Below are 23033 nucleotides of genomic sequence, written 5' to 3' on the forward strand. Positions count from 1 at the left end.
CACTAGAGGTCACTGTCAACAGTATGGCATTTTAGCTCCCAGCAACATTGTGTTTGGTGGAAATTTTGAGGTTAACATATTTTTTTTGCCATTTTATAGTGAACATCACCAAAGTAAAAAAAAATAAAAAATAGCAAGTTTTACACACTTTGAATTTGTATTTGAACACTTTGTGTACAGATTTTACAACAAAAGCCATATTAAGTATTTGGAGATGGTGTATATTTCAAATGTAGGCCATTCCAAAAATATACACATGGTTGAGTAATATTTCCCCAAACAATTACAAAAAATGGAAAAGGGGTTAAATTCACTTGATGTAAAGGTTCTGACCTGGTCCAGTGTGGTTTGGGAGACGGAGTAGTCCTCTATTCTGAGGAAGTCTTTGTGTTTGGCAAGGATGCTGAAGATGTGAGCGAGGGAGGAGACGGATGAGGGCAGCTGATACTGCAGCATGTTCCTGTGCTTCTCCTTCAGTGTGCTGCCGGGCAGCTCACTCTCGATAAACTTCATCACAGGCTGCAGGTCTGGGTCTGGGCCTGCTACTCTTAGAATGATGGTGTATCCATCGCCAAATCTGCATAATACAAACATACAGAAATAGAGCCGTGTTAGAGAGGGAAATATATGTTTAGAGAAGAAAAAAATAAGTACAGAAAAACTATACAAAACAATGACCTCTGAGATGCAGATGTACAGATACAATACAACTGACTGTGAATGCAGTTTAAGAGCTGTGAGGAAACCTTACCTGTTTTTCAGGTGTTGGACGCTGCCCAGACAGCGGAATCTGCCGTTCACCATAATGGCCATCCTCGTGCACAGGGCTTCACACTCCTCCATGCTGTGGAATTACAGTACAGTACTGGTTAACACACAAGTTAGACATAAACATTGGGGAATTGATAAGAAAGGTATTTATGCCCTCTACTGGTCAATGTAATTAAAGTACACTATTTGGACAAAAGTATTGGGACACTTGCTCAAATGTACGGTATTCTAAAAGAGTTTATCCTGTTTAATTGTTGGATTAACTGCCTCTAATGTCCATGGAGGAGTTTCTAATAGATTGCTGCACATTTGTGATTGCATTTAGCCACAAGAGCAAGAGTTAGTAATCCATTTCACCAATCCATTTCATTCCCATCTCATCCCAAAATATTTGATTGAACACAGTTCCACTTCTCTGCAGCTCACAGTGCCAAAGGTTTTAGGTTTATCTGCTTCAGAATGTCCTATTCTATAGGCAATACATATCTACAGGTACTAGACAAGCTGAATCAGCATCAGCAATGTGTACAACCTAATGTAGCTGAAGAAATTTATTAGAAGAGGTGCCTACAAACATTTTAACATATAGTATATGTATCCATAATACACTGTCTGGCCAAAAAAAATTCACCACCAACAAAAAAAAAGTCACACACTAATATTTGATCGCCTTTAGTTTTGACTGCAGCACACATTCGCTGTGGCATTGTTTTAATAAGCTTCTGCAATATCACAATGATGATGGCAGAGTCTAACTGTGCACAAAGTCTTCTCCAGCACATCCCAAAGATTCTCAATGGGGTTTAGATCTGGACTCTGTGGTGAACAATCCATGTGTGAAAATGATGATCTCATGCTCCCTGAACCACTCTTTCACAATTCCAGCCCCATGAATCCTGGCACTGTCATCTTGGAATATGACCGTGTCATCAGGGAAGAAAAAATCTATTGATGGAATAACCTGGTCTATATTCAGTATATTCAGGTAGTCAGCTGACCTCATTCTTTCAGCACACACTGTTGGTGAATCTAAACAAATCCAACTTCAGCAAACCACAGATCATTTACTTAGTTAAATTCAGGTGGCGACTTTTTTTTTGACCAGGCAGTGTATTTGGCATATAACTGTATTTCTCAGTTCCATCTGTACGCTTCCTAGTATTTACAGCATGAATTTTCTGATCTACATATTTTGGCACTGCTGGTGGAACCCCTCAAGTTTACCATTTCTTAATGAGTAGTTCTTACCTGTGTGAAGTGAGCACCACAGAGCGACCCTCTTTGATGACACTGTGAATACAGTTCCACAGAGCACGGCGTGCCTTGGGGTCCATGCCAGTGGTGGGCTCGTCCTGTAATAAACAGCATCAACATCCTCATGTTAGTCCACAATATCATCAGAAAACATACATACAAATAAGCAATGATTTTAGCTTCTCTCTAGATTGCTGTACATTGGTCATATTTGTTATATTTTGTGTTAGATTAGCCCCTATAGCTTATACATAAAAAGTCCAACTGACAGCAAACTACCTTTTGACACACTGAAATTTAACCCTACTGTTGGGCATTTCTTTCGATAGGGGAAGTCCTAATAAGTGGGTTGGGTAATTGGCCTTGTAAATTAGGGAGAAAATGTGAGAAAAAAGAATTTAACATTAAGAAAAAATGGGATCACCCACAAATCATCTACAGAGGACTATAAAAATACATTGCTATGCTATTCATCACTGAGGATTAAGTTCACTTATTTCAGAGTTTAAACAGGTTTCAAATTAGGCCTCATACTGAAAAGAACTAGAAACCAATGAGGAACTGTGAGAATCGTGACTGTGGTCATTGGGTTCTTCTAAACGAACTCCTTTTATACAACAGTATTGGAATCCCCGTGGATAGAACAACTAAACAACAGTCACAGGAATCAAGCCTGCCTTGTTTTTGTTGTTAAGTGCTTCCCAGAGCGCATGATCACCTGGAGTGAGGAAATAGCATGAGCTGATTGTGTAAGCAATGGGGAAATGTGTGTGTGTGGGTGAGCGTGTGTTATTGTGGGTGCGTGTACATACCAGAAACACCACTGGTGGGCCCCCTATGAGTGCCATGGCAGTGGAGAGTTTGCGCATGTTGCCCCCACTGTAGCTTCCGGCTGCTTTGTCAGAGTATTTTACCAGGCCCAGTTTGCGAATGCCCCATTCAGCCACCTGTCAAAAACACATACACACACTCAGTCCCTGCAGTACACAGCTAATCTTCATTATCCTCCTGTTTAGCAGGCTGTAGGTTGTCCACAAGGGGGAGGAATTAGCACTTGAGTAACTTTTTTAACAGAAAAAATGAAGAAAAACGATATTAGTTTCTCAGGGGGTCCTGGGGTAATTTCCTCTTTTATGGAGGTCCTCTGTGATTTTATTTCCCATCCAGATTGGTATGTGTTTTTCTCAGACAGCCTCTGAGAAAATTACAGGCTGAATTACCTACTGTTTTTCGCTGAACTCTGTCGTCCTCCAGTAATTTAAGTCCTGTCCGGACGCACATCTGTAAGTTTCATCACCTCACTTTTAATAAAACAGCTATTTGTTCACTGACACACTGACACAATTACACTTTGGGCATGCGTTTCCTCGAAGATCTATGTAAACACAACAGCCAATGGAAATGGAGGAGCTACTAAACGCAATGTTACGTGACCGAGAAAGCCAAGAAACTCACTGGTCCTCCTGTTTTTAAAATGGCAGTTCACAGACGTTCCCCTGAGAAACTGATCCCGTCCCGGTAGGGCTTTAATCTTATTATTAATACATCAGTTTAACTCAAAAAAGATGAAAAAGCATTACATGCTCCTCTTTTCAAACTCACCTCACACACTTCTCTCTCAGGAACCCCTCGCAGGATGGCGTAGAACTCCAGATGCTCTCTGCCCGTCAGCAGGTCATTGATGGCATCAAACTGAGGGCAGTAGCCCATGTTCTGATGAACCTGATCTATTTCCCTGAGTATACTGGAAACAAATGCAGAAAGATTGATGTGTGATTAGTTTGCTAACAGCATGATTTAATCGCTGTTTGTAAGAAAACCTCCTATAAAGTGGAAACTTTATAGGAGAGGGATTATGCATTGATTGTAATGTACATTAATGTAATTGGATTTCATTCTGCACAGTAATTCTGCACCGTTATACAATATTATATTGGTCTATTCATCAAGAAATGTCAAAACTATATAAAGAGCAGCTGGTGCAAAAGGTGTAAAAAAAAAGAGCCAAACACACTTACATTATTAAACTTATTTAGCTATTTTATAAATGCTAACACAAAATTGGACCTACTGTAATTATAAATGTATAACATTGATTAGATAAATATATCGGTTTGCTTACCTCTTTCTAGCTAGGAAAGCTTCTCCACTAGTGACTACTGTATCTCCTGTCAGCATCTTGAAAGTAGTCGTCTTTCCAGCTCCATTCACACCAAGCAGACCAAAGCACTGGATGGAGCAAGACAGAGAACAAGATTTGATTTGTTTGATTTTAGCCATGTTAGATGTGTTAGCAGAGTAGGAACAGTGTATTTCTGTTATGTGTGAGGGCCTCACCTCGCCTGGAGGAATGCCCACGCAAAGTCGATCAACAGCAGGCTTCTGTTTCCTCTTATACACCTGCAGCACATTAACATAATGATTAAGAAATTATAAAAAAAAAAAACGGGGCAAAATTAGTTTTTTACCAAATGCAGGACTTTAAAGGGATAATAAGAGAAGCTTAGAGAATATTTCAGACCTTGGTGAGCTCTCTGAGTTCCAGGATATCTCCTTGTCCCGCTCCACTAACAATCCTCTGTCTCTCCCTGGCCACATCCTCATCCTCCTCTCCAATGGGGCTCAACTTTGCACTCAGAGACCTGAAAAGTCACATAACAACAGAGTTAATTATACAATCCCCTTAACAATGAACAGTTTGGCACCACAATCTTCTTTCCACAAAATTTCAGTGGAAAGAAGATAAAAAAGCTTCTTACTTGGGTTTAAAGAAGAAGCGGTACTGGATGAGGACAGTGATGATGAAGAAGACCACTCCCTCTACTGCCATGGCGAAGAGGTTCTTACCCACCATGTCCCACTCAAAAGGTGAACGGAAGCGGTTCTCACCTGCACATAAATGCAGAAGAACCAGTCTGAGATATGTGTAGCAAAATTACACCGATTTACTGTGAACATCATATATTTCATGCGTAAAGAGAGATAGAACTTGACATCAGTTGATAAATTAAATATTAAATTTGATTTGGCAATAGTTAAATGGGACAGACATTAGTATAGTTGCTATGTCCTGTGGAAGCTACAAAATGTTGAATTGACCTTCAGGATATGTGTGTGGGGTGTCCTGCATTGAATGTGGATGTGATTTTTGCATTTTAGCCAAACACCTGATCACTGATCACGATCATTACCACCAAATTGTAATGTCTCATCCATCTGGCCCCCAGCTATCAGGTCTCACTCAATCTTTGATAATTTACATCGCCTTTCCACGAGTATGCTGGTCAGCATTCAACCTCACTCACAAGATACAACCCTTATTGTGCTATCCTAAGACTTTCAGCATGTACAGTAAGTTTATTCTTACCGAATCGCTCCAGAGCATCAGCCATGGCCTGGTTCTTCACCATATCGATCAGACCTCGGCCCAGACAGAAGTGAGGGAAGATCAGGAGCACATTTTTCAAAATATCATTGATGCCACCAATCTCCTGAAGAGGGACCAAGAGGAAAGACAAAAAACTGTCATGCAACAGAACATTTTGTTTCTAGATAGATCAACAATGTACATATATTTTTCAGGGTTCATACACTTTTTAACCAAGAAATTTTCATGACTTTTCAATTGCTTTTTCATGTCTTAAAGGCAAATTTTCAAGAACATATCAGTGCAGATGAACAATAAGACCAAAAATCAACTAAAGCTATAATTAAAATTGATTATAATAGACCTAGAGTTCCATTGTGTAGATGCTAAATTACTGAATTAACTCTGAGCTGATGGATGTATTTGTAGCTCAAAATAGATTTTCTCTATCGATAAACTGAAACACAAAGATTTGTAGACCAAATTTCCATGACTTTTCCAAAACCTTCTTGGTATTTCTATTTTTCCAAGACTTATCCAGGCCTGGAAATTGCAAATTCAATGACTTTTCCAGGTTTTTCATGACCGTACTAACCCTGATTTATAAAAGCCTTAAATGATGTCATATATGGCATAAGCGTCCACAAAACCTCAAAAACATCAATAAAAACATTTTGATGTTTCCCTGTTGTTCTATCAACTGCCATGACTGAATGAAATAATAAAAAAAAATGTCTTTTACACAGTTGGTGGAAGAAGACTATACTGGATACGAGTACTTACATTGTTACCAAACAGCTCCAATACAAAAGTGGATACGCTCCCATTTATGCCGATCAGGATGTTGACACTGGTGAGGACGACGTAAGCAGTGCTGGGGATTTCAAATAGGAACGAGGCTGGGTACATCAGAGGAGTGATGGACCACCTGGAAAGAAAGGAAAAAATAGCCATATAACGTACTGTATATGCACCTAATCGTTTATTGTAAAATAACGAATGGCTGCCTCAGAATAACTTAAGTTTGGTCCACTTACCCATACAAAAGCAACAACAGGGCCAGCACAGGAAGGTTGGTTGCAGAGACATAGGCTTTTTGTTGGAAGCACACAAAGATGAGGATGACCAGGGTTGCTGGCACAACATAATTGCACTGTAAAACAGAAAGATAGTGTTCAACATATGTTTAAAAAAAAGCAAAAAAGGCAGTAAAGGAATATTATGTGTGTAAACTTATGCGTTAAATAAATACAAGAAAACTGTCACATACCATATCCCAGATGAAGTTGGCCAGCCAGTACAGGAACGGCTGTACACCACTGATGAACTGCATGTGCTTGGCTTTGTTCACACGCTCTTGGATGAGGAAGACTACGAAGCTGGCAGGAACGAAGGACATGGCAAAAATCACACAGATGGACACCAGCACGTCCACTGAAGTGGTGACCCTGAAACGATATAAATAATAAAAGAAAAAGTGAGAAAACAAGTAATAAAACTATGAGTTCCTAGTTCTGAATGATTAGAAAGCAATGTAATAATGTGATTAGAGCAACAGTAGTTGACAGTCATATAAAATGATCAATCTGTAGTGAAACTGTACTTACAGTGCAACCTGGGAGAGCTGCTCTTTGGTAAGGTTCAAAGGGTGGTTGAAGGCTGTTATGCCATATTTACTTGGATCCTTTTCCGGGGGCAGATTGGCACGTAGGATACCATTGTTCATCACATTGAGGAAAGCTCCGATACTATGCCAGCCCTTGTTATTGAACCAGATCTGAAAAAAACATAATTCTAATTATTAACATAAGTACATTATTAACTAATAAATGGGCTTTATAGTTTAAACTGCAGAGCGGCGCAGAAACACTGACACGTGCACATAGAAGTATAAACGCGCTCTGCTGCGTAGAGCACTCTTGCTGAAGACGCGTAGGCTACAGCGTAGGTTTGACACAGAAGTATAAATTAGGCTTTAAATTATCCAGACCTCCCAATAACCAGAACTAATAAAAAAGGGATTTTTACCCAATTACTTATCCCCACTGCTTTTTAATGTCCCAAGCCAAAATACTGAAGTATTTTCAAAGCACACTGTTTTTTCCAGTTTGGAGCCTACTGTAATTTTGTATAAACATACAGGGAAGTGTAAAACAAAACATGGATAAAATAAAATTAATAAAGGTGAGGCTATACAGAATGCCCAGCCTCTTTATTATTTCCACCAACCGAAACCTTTTTTCCACGAACCTTGGGGTTTATACCGCAGTGTGAACCGAACCATGAAATTTTCAGTACCGTTACACCCCTAGTGACCATACTTAGTGGCTGTGTGTATAATCCAATGAAGTATAATCCAAAATTCATTATCATAAAGATTGGTTGGAATCAGGAAACAGACAGGCAGGTACAACACTGGCAAATCAATACTGCTACGGCCAGGAGGGGGAGCCATTACACCTTTTGTATTAAAATGTGCTATAAAGATACATTTAAACATGGTGTTGCCTTGTCTTAATTCTAACATCAACTTACCTTCACATTATTTTTGGTGTCCAGGCCATTGATGAAAGCAGAAAGACTCTTTAAGAAGCGATCAGCTGCTGTCCCAGAGTTCTAGACACACAAAGTAAAAAACATTATCCATAATTTGCCATTGTCCTCAATGTTGGGAACTTGATTTTTGTGGAAATGATATTTATGTAATAATAATAATCATTAGCTCACCTTTTCTAAGTTAAAGATTACCCTCACTCGAGCAATGGCATCATCAATCTCCTCAGCAGGTGGAAGAACCTGAGTACTTCTAGCACCCAGTGAGAAACCTCCATATCTGAACTCGTTCACCCAGACCTTGTTCTTCAAACTGAAAAAAAAAGCAAAATAGAAAATTATGAAATTAAATGAATTGTCAATAATAAGTCAAATAATCTATCACACTTAGTTGTGTTCAGCTATGTTTGGTTTATGTGCTGCAATAACCAAATAATAATACCTTTTGCCAATGATCTGAGCGTATGTCTTCACAAGGTAATCAGAGATGTTTCTTCCAGTCAGATTTTGGAGGGTGTCCCTCTCGCTGATCTTAATCTGTGGAGGTGGCAGTCCTCCAGCACTGGCAGGGCATTCTGGGAGCATCTTTTTCTTGCCGTCACTGCTGCACTCGCACGCTGGCGAGGGATTGTCCATGGTCCAGTTTTGCGACATTAACACTTCCAGCACACTTTCTGGAACCTCAGGTATGGACCAGTCATCATCGCCTATAGTGCACGGAGCATCTCTGCAAACATTTTCACACAAAGGAAGCTTAGAATAATAATCTCTGCTAAAAGTATAAATACATTAGATTTCATTTGTTTTACTTCATTTGGTTTGCTTACTGTCATTAATTTACTTACGGAATTGGCTCTCCTTCCATGCAGCGTGTTCCAAAGCCAGGGCCTTCCATTAGAGCAGCAAGTAATCTTTGTGTGCTGGCATCTTCAGGTGCATCATTGCTGTTGGGAAAAGCAAGCAAAAAGGATTTGAAAATTCTTTGGAAAAACATTTAAATAAAAAAATATTAAAAGACATTTAGTCATATAAGCCATATACAGCTCTGGAAAAAAATAAGACACCGCTTAAAAATTATGAGTTTTTTTTTATTTTACCAAATTGAAAACCTCTGGAATATAATTAGGAGGAAGATGGATGATCACAACCATCAAAGCAAGCTGAACTGCTTGAATTTTTGCTTAACGTTATCCAAAAGCAGTATGTAAGACTGGTGGAGGAGAACATATCAAGATGCATAAAAACTGCATAAAAACTAGATTTATTCCACCAATTTCTGAACTCTTAAAACTTTATAAATATGAACTTGTTTTCTTTGCATTATTTGAGGTCTGAAAGCTCTGCATAATTTTTATTTAATTTTATTTTTATTAAGAGTTATTTCAGCCATTTCTCATTTTCTGCAAATAAATGCTCTAATTGACAATATTTATACTTGGAATTTTGGAGAAATGTTGTCTGTAGTTTATAGAATAAAACAACAATCTCCATTTTATTCAAACTTATACCTATAAATAGCAAAATCAGATTTTTGTGAAAAACTGATTCAGAAACTGAAGTGGTATCTTATTTTTTTCTAGAGCTGTATGACAGATATTATGAAATGACTGCGTTAAAGTTCTGTCACATAATTACAGGTGTAGCATAAGGTTATAAAATAGGTTTACATACCTAATAAAAGTGACCTGATCCTCATACATCCAAGGCTGAAGGGCAAGGCTGGGGTATTTTCCGAATGGGGGAACAATAAGACTGAAGACCAGAGCAATGCACACAAATACAGCAGGAAGAACAATCTGCAAAACAAAAACAAAATTAGACACTCCAAAGTTGTCATAAGACTGCAGTGTAGTTAACACTTAACTCTCTGGAGTCCACAAACCTACCAGCCATCTCAATGTTTCTATTATTATCTGTAATAATATAGCATTGACAAATATAGAATTTCATACTCTGGTGTGTTTGTGGGCCCAGAGGGTTAAACTATGACTCATGATAAAATAACCAGAAACAAATGTACTTGTTCATTATTCAATATTGTTCAATTTAAGAATCAAGGCTGTGATCAGTGGGATGGTTTAATTGAGTTGTTCATTTATGTAAGAACTGAGAGAACACTTTATTCATACCTGTGCAAAAAAGCCTTTCCTAGAACGACGGGCATACAGGAACCTCTTCCACAGCAAGGCCAGGAACTGCTGTCTCTTCAGACTCCAGCCCTGAATCTGGTATGAGCCTTTACCATCCAAACCACTCAAGTAATCTGTCTCTCTGGACTCTGGAGAGTAAAAAAATAACAGAAGACTAATGAATAGATCTGTTTATAAAACATACTTACAATAATAAATAATAGTTTATTTCTTTCAGTCAGTGTAAAGAAATGAGTTCACTGGTTAAAGCTTTACCTGGATCAACTTCTGATTCATTGCCATCATATCGGTCATCTTCAGTCAATGGTTTAAGGCAGCTCTGGTGATCAGCTCCGAAAGCATGTCGTCTGCGCCGGCGTATAGGGAAGGTACCATCTGTGCAGAAGAAAATGTGCATTAGACAAGATATTCTCATTTCTCTTAATTATCTAAAATTGTGGTAACACTTTAGTTGGATAGTCTATTATAGATGCCTTATAGATGCTCCCCGAACATTCACCTTTCATTCAACTTACTTTATACAGAATATCTATTAAATGCAAGAGAACCTTTAGCTAAATGTACAAGATTCTTAATGTTTATGTTAACCTTTACCCAAGGCTTTAATCAACCCTAAAACCTAAGCCTAACCCTAACATTACCCCAAAACTGACATCTAAGAATAATTAAAAATTAACTAAGAATTCATTTGCATTTAATTGAGGTTTAGTTGAACTGCAGTTGAGGATCCACAAGGCATCAACAAGAGACCAGCAAAGTAAAGTGTTTAACCCTTGTGTGGTGTTCGGGTCTGTGGGATCCGTTTTCATTTTTCATCAAATGATACAAAAAAAATATTTTTTCGAACTCAAACTCATTGGCATTGGCTAATTTTTTGTGAAAAACATATATCAAAACACATTTTCGATAAACACACACTGTACACATCCCCCCCCCCCCCCCCCACACACACACTCACATTTATATTACATACAGTATGTTTGGCCGAGGGCTAATAAACATTGCTTCATTTGTAAATTTGAAACTAAACAAATGTTCTACTCATATCTTGAGTTTAATTCATTTTCTTTTACATTTTATTAAAAAACTAATAAAAAAAGAGTAGCACTTTTTAAAAGAAATGTAACATAAGAAAGGTAAAGGGCAAATATTAACCATGTAAGCTGTTTATATTGCTTGCAATTTAGGTGAAGCAAGTGTGTGTAAAGCATTTTAATGTAAAATTGCTTAATTTTGCTGAATTAAATACAAGTTACAAAGTAAACGAGTAACAAAAATATGAACACCACACAAGGGTTAAGTAAAAAGCGCTGATGGAAGAAGTCTTACCTGACAATATTTCAGTATCAACCCCACTGTCCTCTGCCACTTTTAGGAATATCTGAAGACAGCACAAAAAAACATCAAGGCAATGCAAAGAGAAAGGATAAAGATTTTGCCATTTGCAAATTACTAGGTGATTAAAATAATATAAATATAAATATTAATATAAATGGTGTTGTACCTCTTCAAGAGTGGTGTCAGAAACTCCATAGCTAGAGATGCCTAAATCAGCAAGGTGATCATCCATATCGTGAAAGAGTTCAACAAAGGCTCCGTCTTTGGCGGATTCGTAGGGGAGGATGTAGGTGATTTCATGGCCCAAGTCCTCCACCATGCGTGCGTTGGGGACATGCTTAATGATCAGACCTGAGATTAGAGAGATGTCTGCAGGAACAATAGGTGAGTCAGTCCATGAAGAGCCTGCAGGTACATTCAGAACCAGGTACACAGAGGGTTAGTAGTGAGGTTAAAACCAGGGTTGAGAATGTAGAATGTGTTAGAGGTTAGTTGTTAGTTGTTATGTTTTCTCTTGCCAATACATTAAAACTTAGCTAAGACTAATACATTGACATGCCACATATCATGGGACAGGACTTTATTATTTATTTTTGTGTGCCATGATTTTTGCCACACTCCATAGAAGCTGAAGAACGCTGCACTGACATGGAGTTCATGCATTCCTGCACTGAATGTGGATGTGGTTTCTTAATCTAATTTCTTGTCTGTTGCTTTGTTGCTTGTGTGCATGGCCATGGTCATTTCAGTCATGATCAATACCACTCACTGCGCTGTCCACTGCGGGTGGTAATGCTTTCCAAGGTGTATTCCTGGTATACATATCGTACTATGATTGATGAAGGTTAAATTTTGGAAATGGAATGTCCCATCCATCTGGCACCGAGAAACAGGACACACTCGAACACGTCATAACCGATTAACATTTTGTCCCATGACTTTTGGCATGTCAGTGTAAAAAGAAAACTTGAAAGTGATTCACTCATACCACTGTCACATCAACACCTAGTAACTCAAATTTTCTTGTTTTTGTTTTACACCTTCTAGAAAATCTAGAAACATCTCATGATTAAAATGGTCCTCATGTAATAGTTTACAATCTCGAAGCATTAACATGCTGTACATTAAACCTGAGAATGTCTTTCTTTCCCCTAAAAAGATAACACTGTAGAAGTAAAAGGTTTTGATATGACAGTGAAAATAAAAAAATGCATGCATCTATAAAACCTATGCTCAGGTAAAAAAAAAAAAAGTCAAAAGCTTACCAATAGCTGTAGCAGCATCACTCTCATGATCGCTGCCCAGTCCAGCATCTGAACTGCTCTCAGAGGCTTCATCATCCTGAAACAGACCATTCAAACCATGACATTTCTTTTAAAAAAAAATCACCTTCATACCATTCATTCTGTGTCAACAAGAGCCGCATCTCACCTTCTTGACGTAAGACACAGTGCTGCTGGAGTTCCTGCAGGAGCTGAGAGAAGCTTCCGGTTCTTTCTTAACCAAAGTGAGGTAGTATCCAGTTCCCAGATGGGTCTTCAGGAAGAGAGAGGAGCCCACACAGCACAGCTTTCCATGAGAGATGATGGCAATGCGGTCACCCAAGATGTCTGCTTCATCCATGTGATGAGTGGAAAGAATGATAGTGCGACCTACAGGAAGACCCAGAGTATTGATGTTTAGTTTAGAGCAGCGGTTCCCAACCTGAATCATTGTGTGACCAACATAAAAATGTAATTGATCATTTAAAATCTAAACAAATTGATTGATAAGCATAAATCGCCTCAGGAACTTTGTAACATAAGACGCAGATTTTAACTAGTTACACTTGATGTGTAAAAATTTTGACTCAGCCTCACACCAATATTAACATAACTAGATTTCTAACCCTCCAATTAGCTTTGTGGTCCACGTGACTAGTGTAATAAATGAACATTTTAATTTACACTGCCAGGAATATTTAGATACACAGTACCAGACTTTCTTCAGTATTGTAATGGTTGGATTTGGCTGGATTTTCTCAGTCAGCTTTATGAGGTAGAGTCACATTGAATGACTTTCAGTTAACAGCTGTGCTGAAATTTTCAAGGATTAATTACTTAAATTTTTTGCCTATTAATGTGTTCGAGAACATCAGTTGTAAATTTATGATGAGGTAGACTTAGTATACAATGAATAGTCCTATTTGTGTAATGTTTTAATCCATACTATGACAAGAACTACTCAACTAAGTAAAGAAAAAATACTTTAAGAAATGAAGGTCTGTCAATCTGAAAAATCTCAAAGAAAAATATCCTCAAGTGCAGTCGCAAAGACCATCAAAAATGTTATGATAAAACTGGCTCTCATCAGAAACACCCCAAGAAAGGAAGCCCAAGTGATACCTCTTTTGCACAGGACAAGAGCCAAAACACTTTACAGAGTGTTTTGGTTTGTTTAGCACTTTTAAGTTACTACAGGATTCATTATGTGTTCCTTCACAGTCTGACTTCAGTATTTATTTACAATGTAGGAAACAAAATAAAATAATAAAAAGCTTTAATTAGAAGGTGTGTCCAAACCTTTGACTGGAAGTGTATATTATCAGTATTTTACTTAACAAAACTTTAAAAAGAAGACCCTATTAATACCACTGTGACCCACTAGGGACTGTAGCACACAGGTTGAACGCCACAGCTAGTGCATTATCTTTTTAGTACCTAAACTGTAAGAACCTTTCTGTGTGCTCTCATTTCAGTTTAAAGTTAACATATGAATAATATATATTTATTACTATACATATTCATATTATAGACTTAAATTGTAAAGGGGAACCATTAATCATTACCTGTGCGGTACTTCAGCAGGAGGTCCCAGATGCCTCTGCGAGCGTATGGGTCCACACCAGCAGTCGGTTCATCCAGAATGACGACCTTTGATCCTCCGACAAAAGCAAGAGCCACTGAGAGCTTCCTCTGCATGCCACCTACACAAGGCAAACATAATTAATATTCAATATATAGGCCAATGCCAAATCTGTCAAAGCTTATTCACTGATCTTCTCAAAGGTCCATTCCACTCACCAGAGAGCTCACATGTCCTGGACTTGCGTTTATGTGGAAGTCCAGTATCATACAAAATCTGGTCGATCTCAGCCTTCACCTCTTCTTCAGAAAGTCCTTTGAGACGTGCATAGAACCACACATGCTCCTCCACTGTCAGCCTAAACAGACACAACAACACCATGAGACCAGTGTTTCAGTCAAAACAAACCCACCAATCCCTGAACTTACAGAAAAGGTCAAACACTGTGAAGTGAAGAACATTACTGGCAAGAGCTCAAGAGGTTTCTGAATCACTTCCTTTTTTGAGGAATATGCTGCACATCAATACGTGAAAGCACTTACAGAAGCACTTTACTAGTCAAAATGCGGCTTTCAGGTGTGATCTAATGTAGCCTGTGCAAAATGTAGGTCTGGGATATGGAGAACACTTACATGCTGAAGAGGACATTGTGCTGAGGGCACACTCCCAAACTCTGCCGGATGGCACTCAGCTCTGAGCGGATGTCTTTTCCCATGATGTATGCTGTGCCGGAGGTTGGTGGAAACAGACCAGTCAGGATGGACCTGAAAACATTGAATGAACATCATTTGTAAGAATCAATTATTGGTAACACATTTTTGTATGATATTACTGCAAAATATAAACACACCCCTCCAGGGTTTCATAGTATGTGAACAGAGCAATCACTTAACACCCTGGGCGTTAACCAGAGGTTTTAATTGAATATGACACTTAATTTAACCTTGTAAAAATACAGTAAACTACTGAAGACCACAGCTGCCAATTTTTCAGCAAACTTCACATTTTACAGTAAAACACTATAATACATTTATAGTAATTAACTGTTCATTTAAATCATAGTAGTAACCTTGTAAAAATGCGATAAAATATGTGCGACCAATACTAGCAGTAGTTTACTTTGCTTCTGTAAAAAAAAAATATTAAAGTGCAGTTACAAAAGATCCATATCATATTTTTGCATCACAATATGTTAATTCTGTATGAAATGCCTGTTTTTTCAGAATAAAAGGATAATAAAATTAAAAAGTAGCTGTACACTTTAGAGCCAGAAGTAATTAACTACGGTTAAAAACTGCATTTTTTAAAAATAGGTTATATTGTTTAGCATTTTAGCTCCAGCTTAAAATTAAGAAACAACTTCAGTGATCATCCACATATTAGTAAAAAATTGTAAAAAATGTTTAAACCATTATAAAAAAAAACACTTATTTATCAGCTGCTTACATGGTGGTAGTTTTCCCTGCTCCATTGTGACCCAGGAAGGAGGTAATCTGGCCCTCGTAGAATCCCAGCGTTAAGTCATCCACAGCCAGCTTTTTGCCATGGCGGTAAACCTTAACTAGGTTCTCGATGTATACTCCCATATCAAGGTGAGTAGGCTCTTCCTCAATGCACACAGCTATAAACAGATAAATAACACATTATGAAGTAGTGTCTAGAGAAACATCATTTTTTGCTGTGTGTCATCAATGTTTCGAGTAAGTGTAATGCTCTTACCTCCTGAATTTGCTTTTCTTCCTTTCAGAATTGGTGTCGGCCTTTGGTCTCCTTCTCCGAACCAGTAAGACTTGGTAAATGGGAAGTACCATGGTCTGGGGATGCCATACTGACCAGGGAACACAGCCTCTATGTACCATGTCATTACACCATAGATGAAGGCGTCAACGTACATTATGATAATGGAGGTGGTGAGGCTGTAGTCATCTTTCTCCATTGGGCTGGAGAAGAGGTTTTTCCACTGGATGCCCACTCCCTGCTCCTCAAACAGAGCAAAGTACTCACACCCAAACCCAAACGCCACTGGGGACAGCAGGCTCTGCACATAAACAAGAAAAGAGGCAACGATATGAGATAAAGGATTCAGCATTGCACATCCAGACACATTGTCATGGTTATTATCTATTTTACAAATATATAGATGTATTTTATAATATTGGTTCCTGGCTAAATATATCATATTTAGTCTTGAGTATTTGTGTGTAAGAAGTCTATTTTTTTAGTGAAAACCACACCAAAGAGACTTCCAATTCCCCTGTTAAAGTATACAGCTCTGGAAAACACAAGAGAACACTTCAGTTCTTAAATTGGTTTCTCTGATTTTGCTATTTATAGGTCTATGTTTGAGTAAAATGAACATTGTTGATTTATTCTTTGAACTTCCTTGAACAGAATCAATATTTGGTAAAAATAACCCTGGTTTTTAATCACAGTTTTCGTGCATCTTGGCATGTTCTCCTCCACCAGTCTTACACACTGCTTTTGGATAACTTTATGCCACTCCTGGTGCAAAAAATCAAGCAGTTCAGCTTGGTTTGATGGCTTGTGATCATCCATCTTACTCTTGATTATGTTCCAGAGGTTTTTAATTTGGTAAAATCACAGAATTGTACCTATTATTTTTTTCCAGAGCTGTATATGTAGGTCATAACAGGTTAAAGAAACACAGAAAGGTATACTTATGGTAGAATTATACTAGCATCCCTTTCTTAATAGAGATATTATGAAAATCATGCTGTATCGTGGTGTGGAGGATGTAAACTTACAGCAATGACTTTGGCAGGGAGGCCAATGTAATCCTGCCAGGCCACGCACAGCACATAGGGCAGGTAGAGCGTAAAGTAGATGATTCCTCCACAGGCAGCAGCCAGGTTGGCCCGAGCGAACACTGTGCTGATGAGAAAACACTGCATGATGGTGACCACAGCAAAGGAGCCCAAGAAGAGGAAGACCACCCCAGGGTCACTGTAGGGGAGCAGGTTGCCCATCTGCAGAACAGAAGAAAATCACAATAATAAGTAATGAGTAGCAATAGTGTTCATTATTCCTGGATATAAAAAATATAAAATGATTAAATGAATGTGTCTATATTTTATTGTATGTTTTACATTATATAAAAGTAGTTCTAGCTTGAACAGAGCCAGTTCCACAGAGTTTGTTGGCTGGCTTTGACATCATAATTCAATTGAAAAAATAAGTAATTATCCTCCGAGCTTTTTATTATTGATCTATATCTATAAGAACCACTCTATCAAGCCTCAGCTGAGTAATTGGTCCTGCACTTGTATGGTTTGCTATTATTGTTACTAAGAAAAGCTTGTTGGATTGTCCACTTAAGCTGTTTCCACCACAAACCACAAAAACATTTGGCACTGAGCTGCACTGGACGTGTCTCAAAGTCTGATTCACTGCTTTAAGGCCCGGCATCTGGCAGGTTCTAGGAGATCATTCTCATGCTTATAATTCCTTTGTAATTACTGAATAATAATTCTTATATTTTATTTGTTTTTTATTTGTTTTTAGTTCATTTGCCAGGGAATTAAGAAGTAGTTATGAAACATCAAGGTGTGCGACTCACTAAAGAGGATCTTATGAACATTATAAAAGCTTTGCATGTACATGCATCTTATGTACCATGGATGCTAATAATTTCTGGCCTTGTTGAGAGATGTAACTGAAGAGTGGTATAAAAAAACAATACCTTGAGCAGAAGCACCAGCAGTCCAGCACTCATGAGTAGAGGGATGAGGCTGCTGATAAACCAGCTGAACCACAGGATCCCGTTGTCCAATCCCATAATCCTCATGGTTTCCTTGAGGCGGGCTTCTTTCTCGTAGACCACGCCTTTTATAATGATGGCCACAGAGTACATCCAGGCGAGGGTCATGAAGAGAGGCATGGAGCGACTCATCACACGCAAGAAACTACAAGAGAGAATAGACAACAATGATAATAATGTCATTAAAATACTACAGGTTGTTATTACTATTATTTACATCACTTTCCCTATGAAAGGTTAATAAGGAATAACAGAAACTTACATGTCATCCACATAGCAGGGGTAAGGCATCTGCTGGATGTAGACTCCAGTCTTCTCCTTGGTTCCTGTAACTGCTCTGATTATGCTTTGCTCTATTACGTCCTGCAGGTAAGAGAATCCGCCCCAAACATACCGAAGATCCTCAAACGGGTCAGCTCTAGGACCTGGGTCCCAGTACCTACAGGAATGAATCAAAACAATGATTTATAATATATTAAATAAATGCTACACCACTACTTGAGTTCATTTGAGTTATTTTAACCCACAGAGGCTAAGATTAGTGCTTGCAGTGCCTCAAACATCTTGAAATATGATATTGATTAATCAACCCATTAAAACAAGCAATTATACTGAAAGTGTAGCTTTTACACTTTCAATCCATATCATGTGTATAAACAGATTATGATCTAAATTTAATAAACAGTATTAGTTAATTATGTGAAAGACTTAGAATATTATAATTTGTTTCTAATTTTTATCCCATTTTTTCCCTTATTCACACGGCCAATTACCCAACTCGCTCATTAGGACTCTCCCTATCACTAGGAATGCTCCAACACAAGGAGGGTAAAGATCAGCACATGCCTCCCCCGATACATGTGAAGTTAGCCACCGCCTCTTTTCTAATTGTGGCATTGCCAAGTAGCCAGTGCACTCGGATATATATCAGCTCACAGACACCTTGTGCTGAGTGACATCACCCTTTGGAGTAATGTGGGGAGAGAGCGCCACCTACCCACCCGGAAAAGAGCAAGGCCAATTGTATGCTCTTAGAGCTCCGGCAGCTGATGGCAAGCTACATGAATAGAATTCAAACCAGCAACCTCCTAAAGACCTAAATGTTTAAAGTATAGACCTACACACCAGTTAACGTGAAATATAAATGCAACTAATCATGTAATTAAATTTGATAGTATGTTACTTTTAAATATCATAACAAAACAAACAGGCAAACATTGACTCACGCGTCCTTGATCTTGTTGGTGCGCTCCACATTGTCGATGTCCATCCGAATCTTATAGTTGACGTGGGGTGGAAGTTCGGAGCTGTTAGATTGAATGTCAGGGAAAATAATCCCAGCCCAGAACTTCCTGTTGTCCAGCAGACCCAGAGAATCGTTAATTAGCTTCTCCTCTGTACTCACAGGCTCCAGTTTATCCAGGTTTACACACTGTAGAGACAAACAGATTTACTATCAGATACTATATGATATATATGTATATATAAAATGTTATCTTTATTATATTCATTTAATTGTATGATGAAAACAGTGGCTTAGAAATAAAAACCTTTTTCCAACTCATCATAAAATAACTCTTTGAGTCTTTACTTCACAGATTGAAACCATTATTTTCCACTCTGTATTGCTTAAGAAACTTCCTGTTTGGCCTACACAAAATATTCCTGCCTTCTACTCTGCTTTCACTTCTTCTTTTATCTGGGTCATATGTTCATGCTGCTTGTTTATACAAAATTTAACCACTTACAAGATTGCAGAAGGTTTGGCGAATGTAGTTTAGTATAACATATATTTATATTAAAATAATTGATGCAGCTGTACTGTGCGCTGTGAGGCAGACACTGCTTGTTGTGACATGTAAGGAAAAGGAAAAGAAAGTCAGATTGTTAGAAACTGACCTCCATGAAACGGGATATGCTCATAATGGCCTGGTCGGTCTCATTGAAGACATCTCTCCACGTGAACGCTGTCCCATGCGGACGTGTGTCCTCTGATTGTTTGGTCAGGAAGCTGATAACATCCTGGACACTCCACTGAGTGCCAGTCAGCTGGGCACTGAAGAAGGCGGCTGTGACGTTGTTCTGTAGTAAAGTCTATGTGTGGAAAAAGCAAACAGTCACAGATTATAGCTGATTACCCAGACTAAACACTAGCAGCTGTGTCTGCATACTGGGTGTAAACGCTAAAGCTCTAGGGCTCTAGAGACGAGCTGGTGATGTGCCCACAACAGGAGGGCAGTGATGAGAAAAAGCCTGAACTTACCCTCAAAAGGTCCATCTCCTCACTGTGCTCCATGAAATTCCAAGCTTTGGGTCTAGTCTCCTCCCACATTCCCCCGAGATCTCGGAGGACACCCAACTCCTGAAATGTCCTGTTGACCTAAAGAAAAGATATAAAATGACAATGATCATTTTCAGTGTAAGTTATCTAATAATGATAATCAATGCAGTGAAATTTATCAGTGACTTCAACAATATCAATGTTTAACCAATAAATGTATTTGATCTGAATATTAATACCAATACACACATTGATATAGCTGACAAGTAACATAATGCTGAAAATGACTCATTAAAGAGTACATTAATTATAGTACATTAAAACAAAATTCGATTTATATAATATTGATGAACATATTGAGTATTTTTAAAAGCTTCGTACCTCTTTGATGATCTTGTGGGTGGCAGGTGTGTGAGGGGTGTACAGGATCTTCCCCATAAGCAGAGGTTTCAGAGCTCTCCAGATCATGCGGGAGATTGGGTTTGTCTCCATGTTTTTCATAAGGTTGTTACAGAAGGGAGCTGCAATCACATTTTACATGTAACAACACATTAAGACATTTCTGACATGTGCAGAATCTTCTAAACCCAAGGCAAATATATGACACTATCTTGTTGATGGGTTAAAACTTCCTGTACAATTAACATTTAATTATTTTATAAAAGTTACTGAATACTTAAAATCTTATCTGTTGCAGGTAAAACTGACACGTTTCAGTCATTCAAAACTACAACAAATATTTGCACTGCAGACTCTGTTTACGTAACTGAACATTGAAATGAGGCAGCAAAGAAATATAAAAATACATCTCTGGAAAAAACATGAAGAGGTCACTTCACTCTGATTTTGCTATTTATAGGTATAGGTTTGAGTAAAATGAACATTGTTGTTTTATTCTATAAACTACAGACAACATTTCTTAGGATATTTATTTGCAGAAAATGAATAACAAAAATGCTGAAATAACAAAAAGATGCAGAGCTTTCAGATCTCAGATAAAGCAAAGAAAACAAGTTCATATTCATAAAGTTTTAAGAGTCCAAAAATCAATATTTGGTGGAATAACCCTGGTTTTTAATCACAGTTTTCATGCATTTTGGCATGTTCTCCTCCACCAGTCTTACACACCGCTTTTGTATAATTGTATGCAGTTCAGCTAGGTTTGATGGCTTGTGATCATCCATCTTCCTCTTGATCATATTCCAGAGGTTTTCGATTTGGTAAAATCATAGAAACTCACAGCTTTTAAGTGGTCTCATATTTTCCAGAGCTGTATGTTAATTTATGTTAACTAAATCACTAAGTATTCAATAAATTAATATTATTTGTATAAAGTCAATAGAGAAATATATTCTATTGTTGCATGGATAGCATGCACCAGGAACAGGAATTAATACATTAAACAGTGGTGCTTACTGGATGTGTTGTCATAGACTGAAACAGGCTCCTCATCGCTGCTGTTGTAGTTCCCGAACAGAGCTTTGTAGTTGCTGTCCTCGTACCAGTTCAGGGACTTGATTTTGAGTCCGCCACCTTCAGGATGTCCACAAACTATTCTAGACACAGCTTGGTACATCTGGCTGGGGGAACCAGTTGCATTCCTGGTCAGGAAGAGGATCTCATTTCGCAGGTCGCTCCAACTCCGCATGCTGGCCAGCTGAGGGAACATTAGAGAGGTTAGAGGCCTTAAAAAAGGAGAATTTCATACCAAAAACCCAACGGAACACAAGAGTGGTCCATAATATAGACTGCTAATCATTATTACAACATCAGCTTAAACTAAGAACAGTGTTTTTTTACATGGCCACTTTGAGCATTAAGTTTCAGATTAGTGCTTCAGTCTTGAGGAATAAAGAAACATCCTCCACAGCACAACATGTTTACTGACATTTACTTCTATCAAGTCCTCAGGAACATCTAAATCTGAGAATTAGATGGATGTGTTTATGGCTGCAATAAATCTCTGCAGGAGAGTCCCTAGGAGAAAAACAAATTAGGAAATGCTTGCTTGTTCACAGGGGTGCATCCCAATCAGCCAATATTCACCCTTAATTTACTTTTATTTATTTTTATTTTGCGATACAATAATGTGGGCCAGGCAGTTGAATGCTGTGTGAATATTAGTGTGCATATATTAGCCATCCTCATCTAGCCAACGTGTTTCTTACTTAAAAAAAAACCCTTGATTAATAAACTTCAGCCACAAAAAAGACCAATTTAGCCATCAAGCCTTTGGAATTAAAGCTGGTCATTGTTGTAACCTCTTAAACTTGTTGGAAACATCCGTGGTTTCTGGCTTCTTTTCTCACTGTTATCACCTAGGAACAACTCAACTTAGACAGCTTGCATTGCTTTGCATGTATTTATCGATTAGTTATCTTTAGGGTGCAATAAAAGTCAGGGAGCATACAGATGTTACATACATCTATCAATGTCTTTTTGTCTGTTAGTTACTCAAGGAAGAAATATATAAATGGATCTTTATGTATATATAAAATAGCCCTAATATTACACTGCATTCACTTTTTCAGAGAAAAGTATTTATCACTGCTGCCAATCTCCTTCTAAACTGTAAATAAAGTTAAATGTAAAAAGATATAAGATTTTATAAGTAATTTTGCAGTAATACTTTTCTATTGGTCCACTCATCATGAAAGAAGAACAGTCAGATTAATATTATGTAAAAAAATTTAAAGT

At 38.0% G+C, this 23033-nt stretch overlaps 1 protein-coding gene across 4 annotated transcripts in view; it reads right to left on the reverse strand.

The window, feature by feature from the left end:
* The window catches only part of abca1b (ATP-binding cassette, sub-family A (ABC1), member 1B), a 47207-nt gene that overhangs the window by 1874 nt on the left and 22300 nt on the right, over positions 1–23033 (reverse strand). For 2 of the 4 annotated variants that reach the window (XM_022672102.2, XM_022672103.2), the window contains 38 exons: positions 21753–21993; positions 20718–20857; positions 20319–20435; positions 19955–20149; positions 19282–19487; positions 18318–18494; positions 17978–18200; positions 17043–17264; positions 15997–16315; positions 15724–15898; positions 14910–15041; positions 14496–14635; positions 14261–14398; positions 12865–13085; positions 12699–12774; positions 11600–11802; positions 11425–11476; positions 10351–10470; positions 10075–10223; positions 9617–9741; positions 8791–8889; positions 8388–8672; positions 8120–8258; positions 7928–8008; positions 7000–7169; positions 6663–6840; positions 6430–6545; positions 6176–6320; positions 5393–5516; positions 4785–4914; positions 4547–4667; positions 4363–4425; positions 4148–4254; positions 3628–3769; positions 2838–2972; positions 2020–2123; positions 752–844; positions 334–577 (listed from right to left, as the gene is read on the reverse strand). In XM_022672102.2, the coding sequence (XP_022527823.2) occupies positions 334–577; positions 752–844; positions 2020–2123; positions 2838–2972; positions 3628–3769; positions 4148–4254; positions 4363–4425; positions 4547–4667; positions 4785–4914; positions 5393–5516; positions 6176–6320; positions 6430–6545; positions 6663–6840; positions 7000–7169; positions 7928–8008; positions 8120–8258; positions 8388–8672; positions 8791–8889; positions 9617–9741; positions 10075–10223; positions 10351–10470; positions 11425–11476; positions 11600–11802; positions 12699–12774; positions 12865–13085; positions 14261–14398; positions 14496–14635; positions 14910–15041; positions 15724–15898; positions 15997–16315; positions 17043–17264; positions 17978–18200; positions 18318–18494; positions 19282–19487; positions 19955–20149; positions 20319–20435; positions 20718–20857; positions 21753–21993 (5847 nt within the window). Of the gene's footprint in view, positions 1–333; positions 578–751; positions 845–2019; positions 2124–2837; positions 2973–3627; positions 3770–4147; positions 4255–4362; positions 4426–4546; positions 4668–4784; positions 4915–5392; positions 5517–6175; positions 6321–6429; positions 6546–6662; positions 6841–6999; positions 7170–7927; positions 8009–8119; positions 8259–8387; positions 8673–8790; positions 8890–9616; positions 9742–10074; positions 10224–10350; positions 10471–11424; positions 11477–11599; positions 11839–12698; positions 12775–12864; positions 13086–14260; positions 14399–14495; positions 14636–14909; positions 15042–15723; positions 15899–15996; positions 16316–17042; positions 17265–17977; positions 18201–18317; positions 18495–19281; positions 19488–19954; positions 20150–20318; positions 20436–20717; positions 20858–21752; positions 21994–23033 lie in introns of all 4 variants that reach the window. The other 2 variants (XM_022672099.2, XM_022672101.2) reach the window with 1 other exon arrangement.

Source organism: Astyanax mexicanus, chromosome 2 (assembly GCF_023375975.1).
Source record: "Astyanax mexicanus isolate ESR-SI-001 chromosome 2, AstMex3_surface, whole genome shotgun sequence".
Lineage (NCBI taxonomy): Eukaryota > Metazoa > Chordata > Actinopteri > Characiformes > Acestrorhamphidae > Astyanax > Astyanax mexicanus.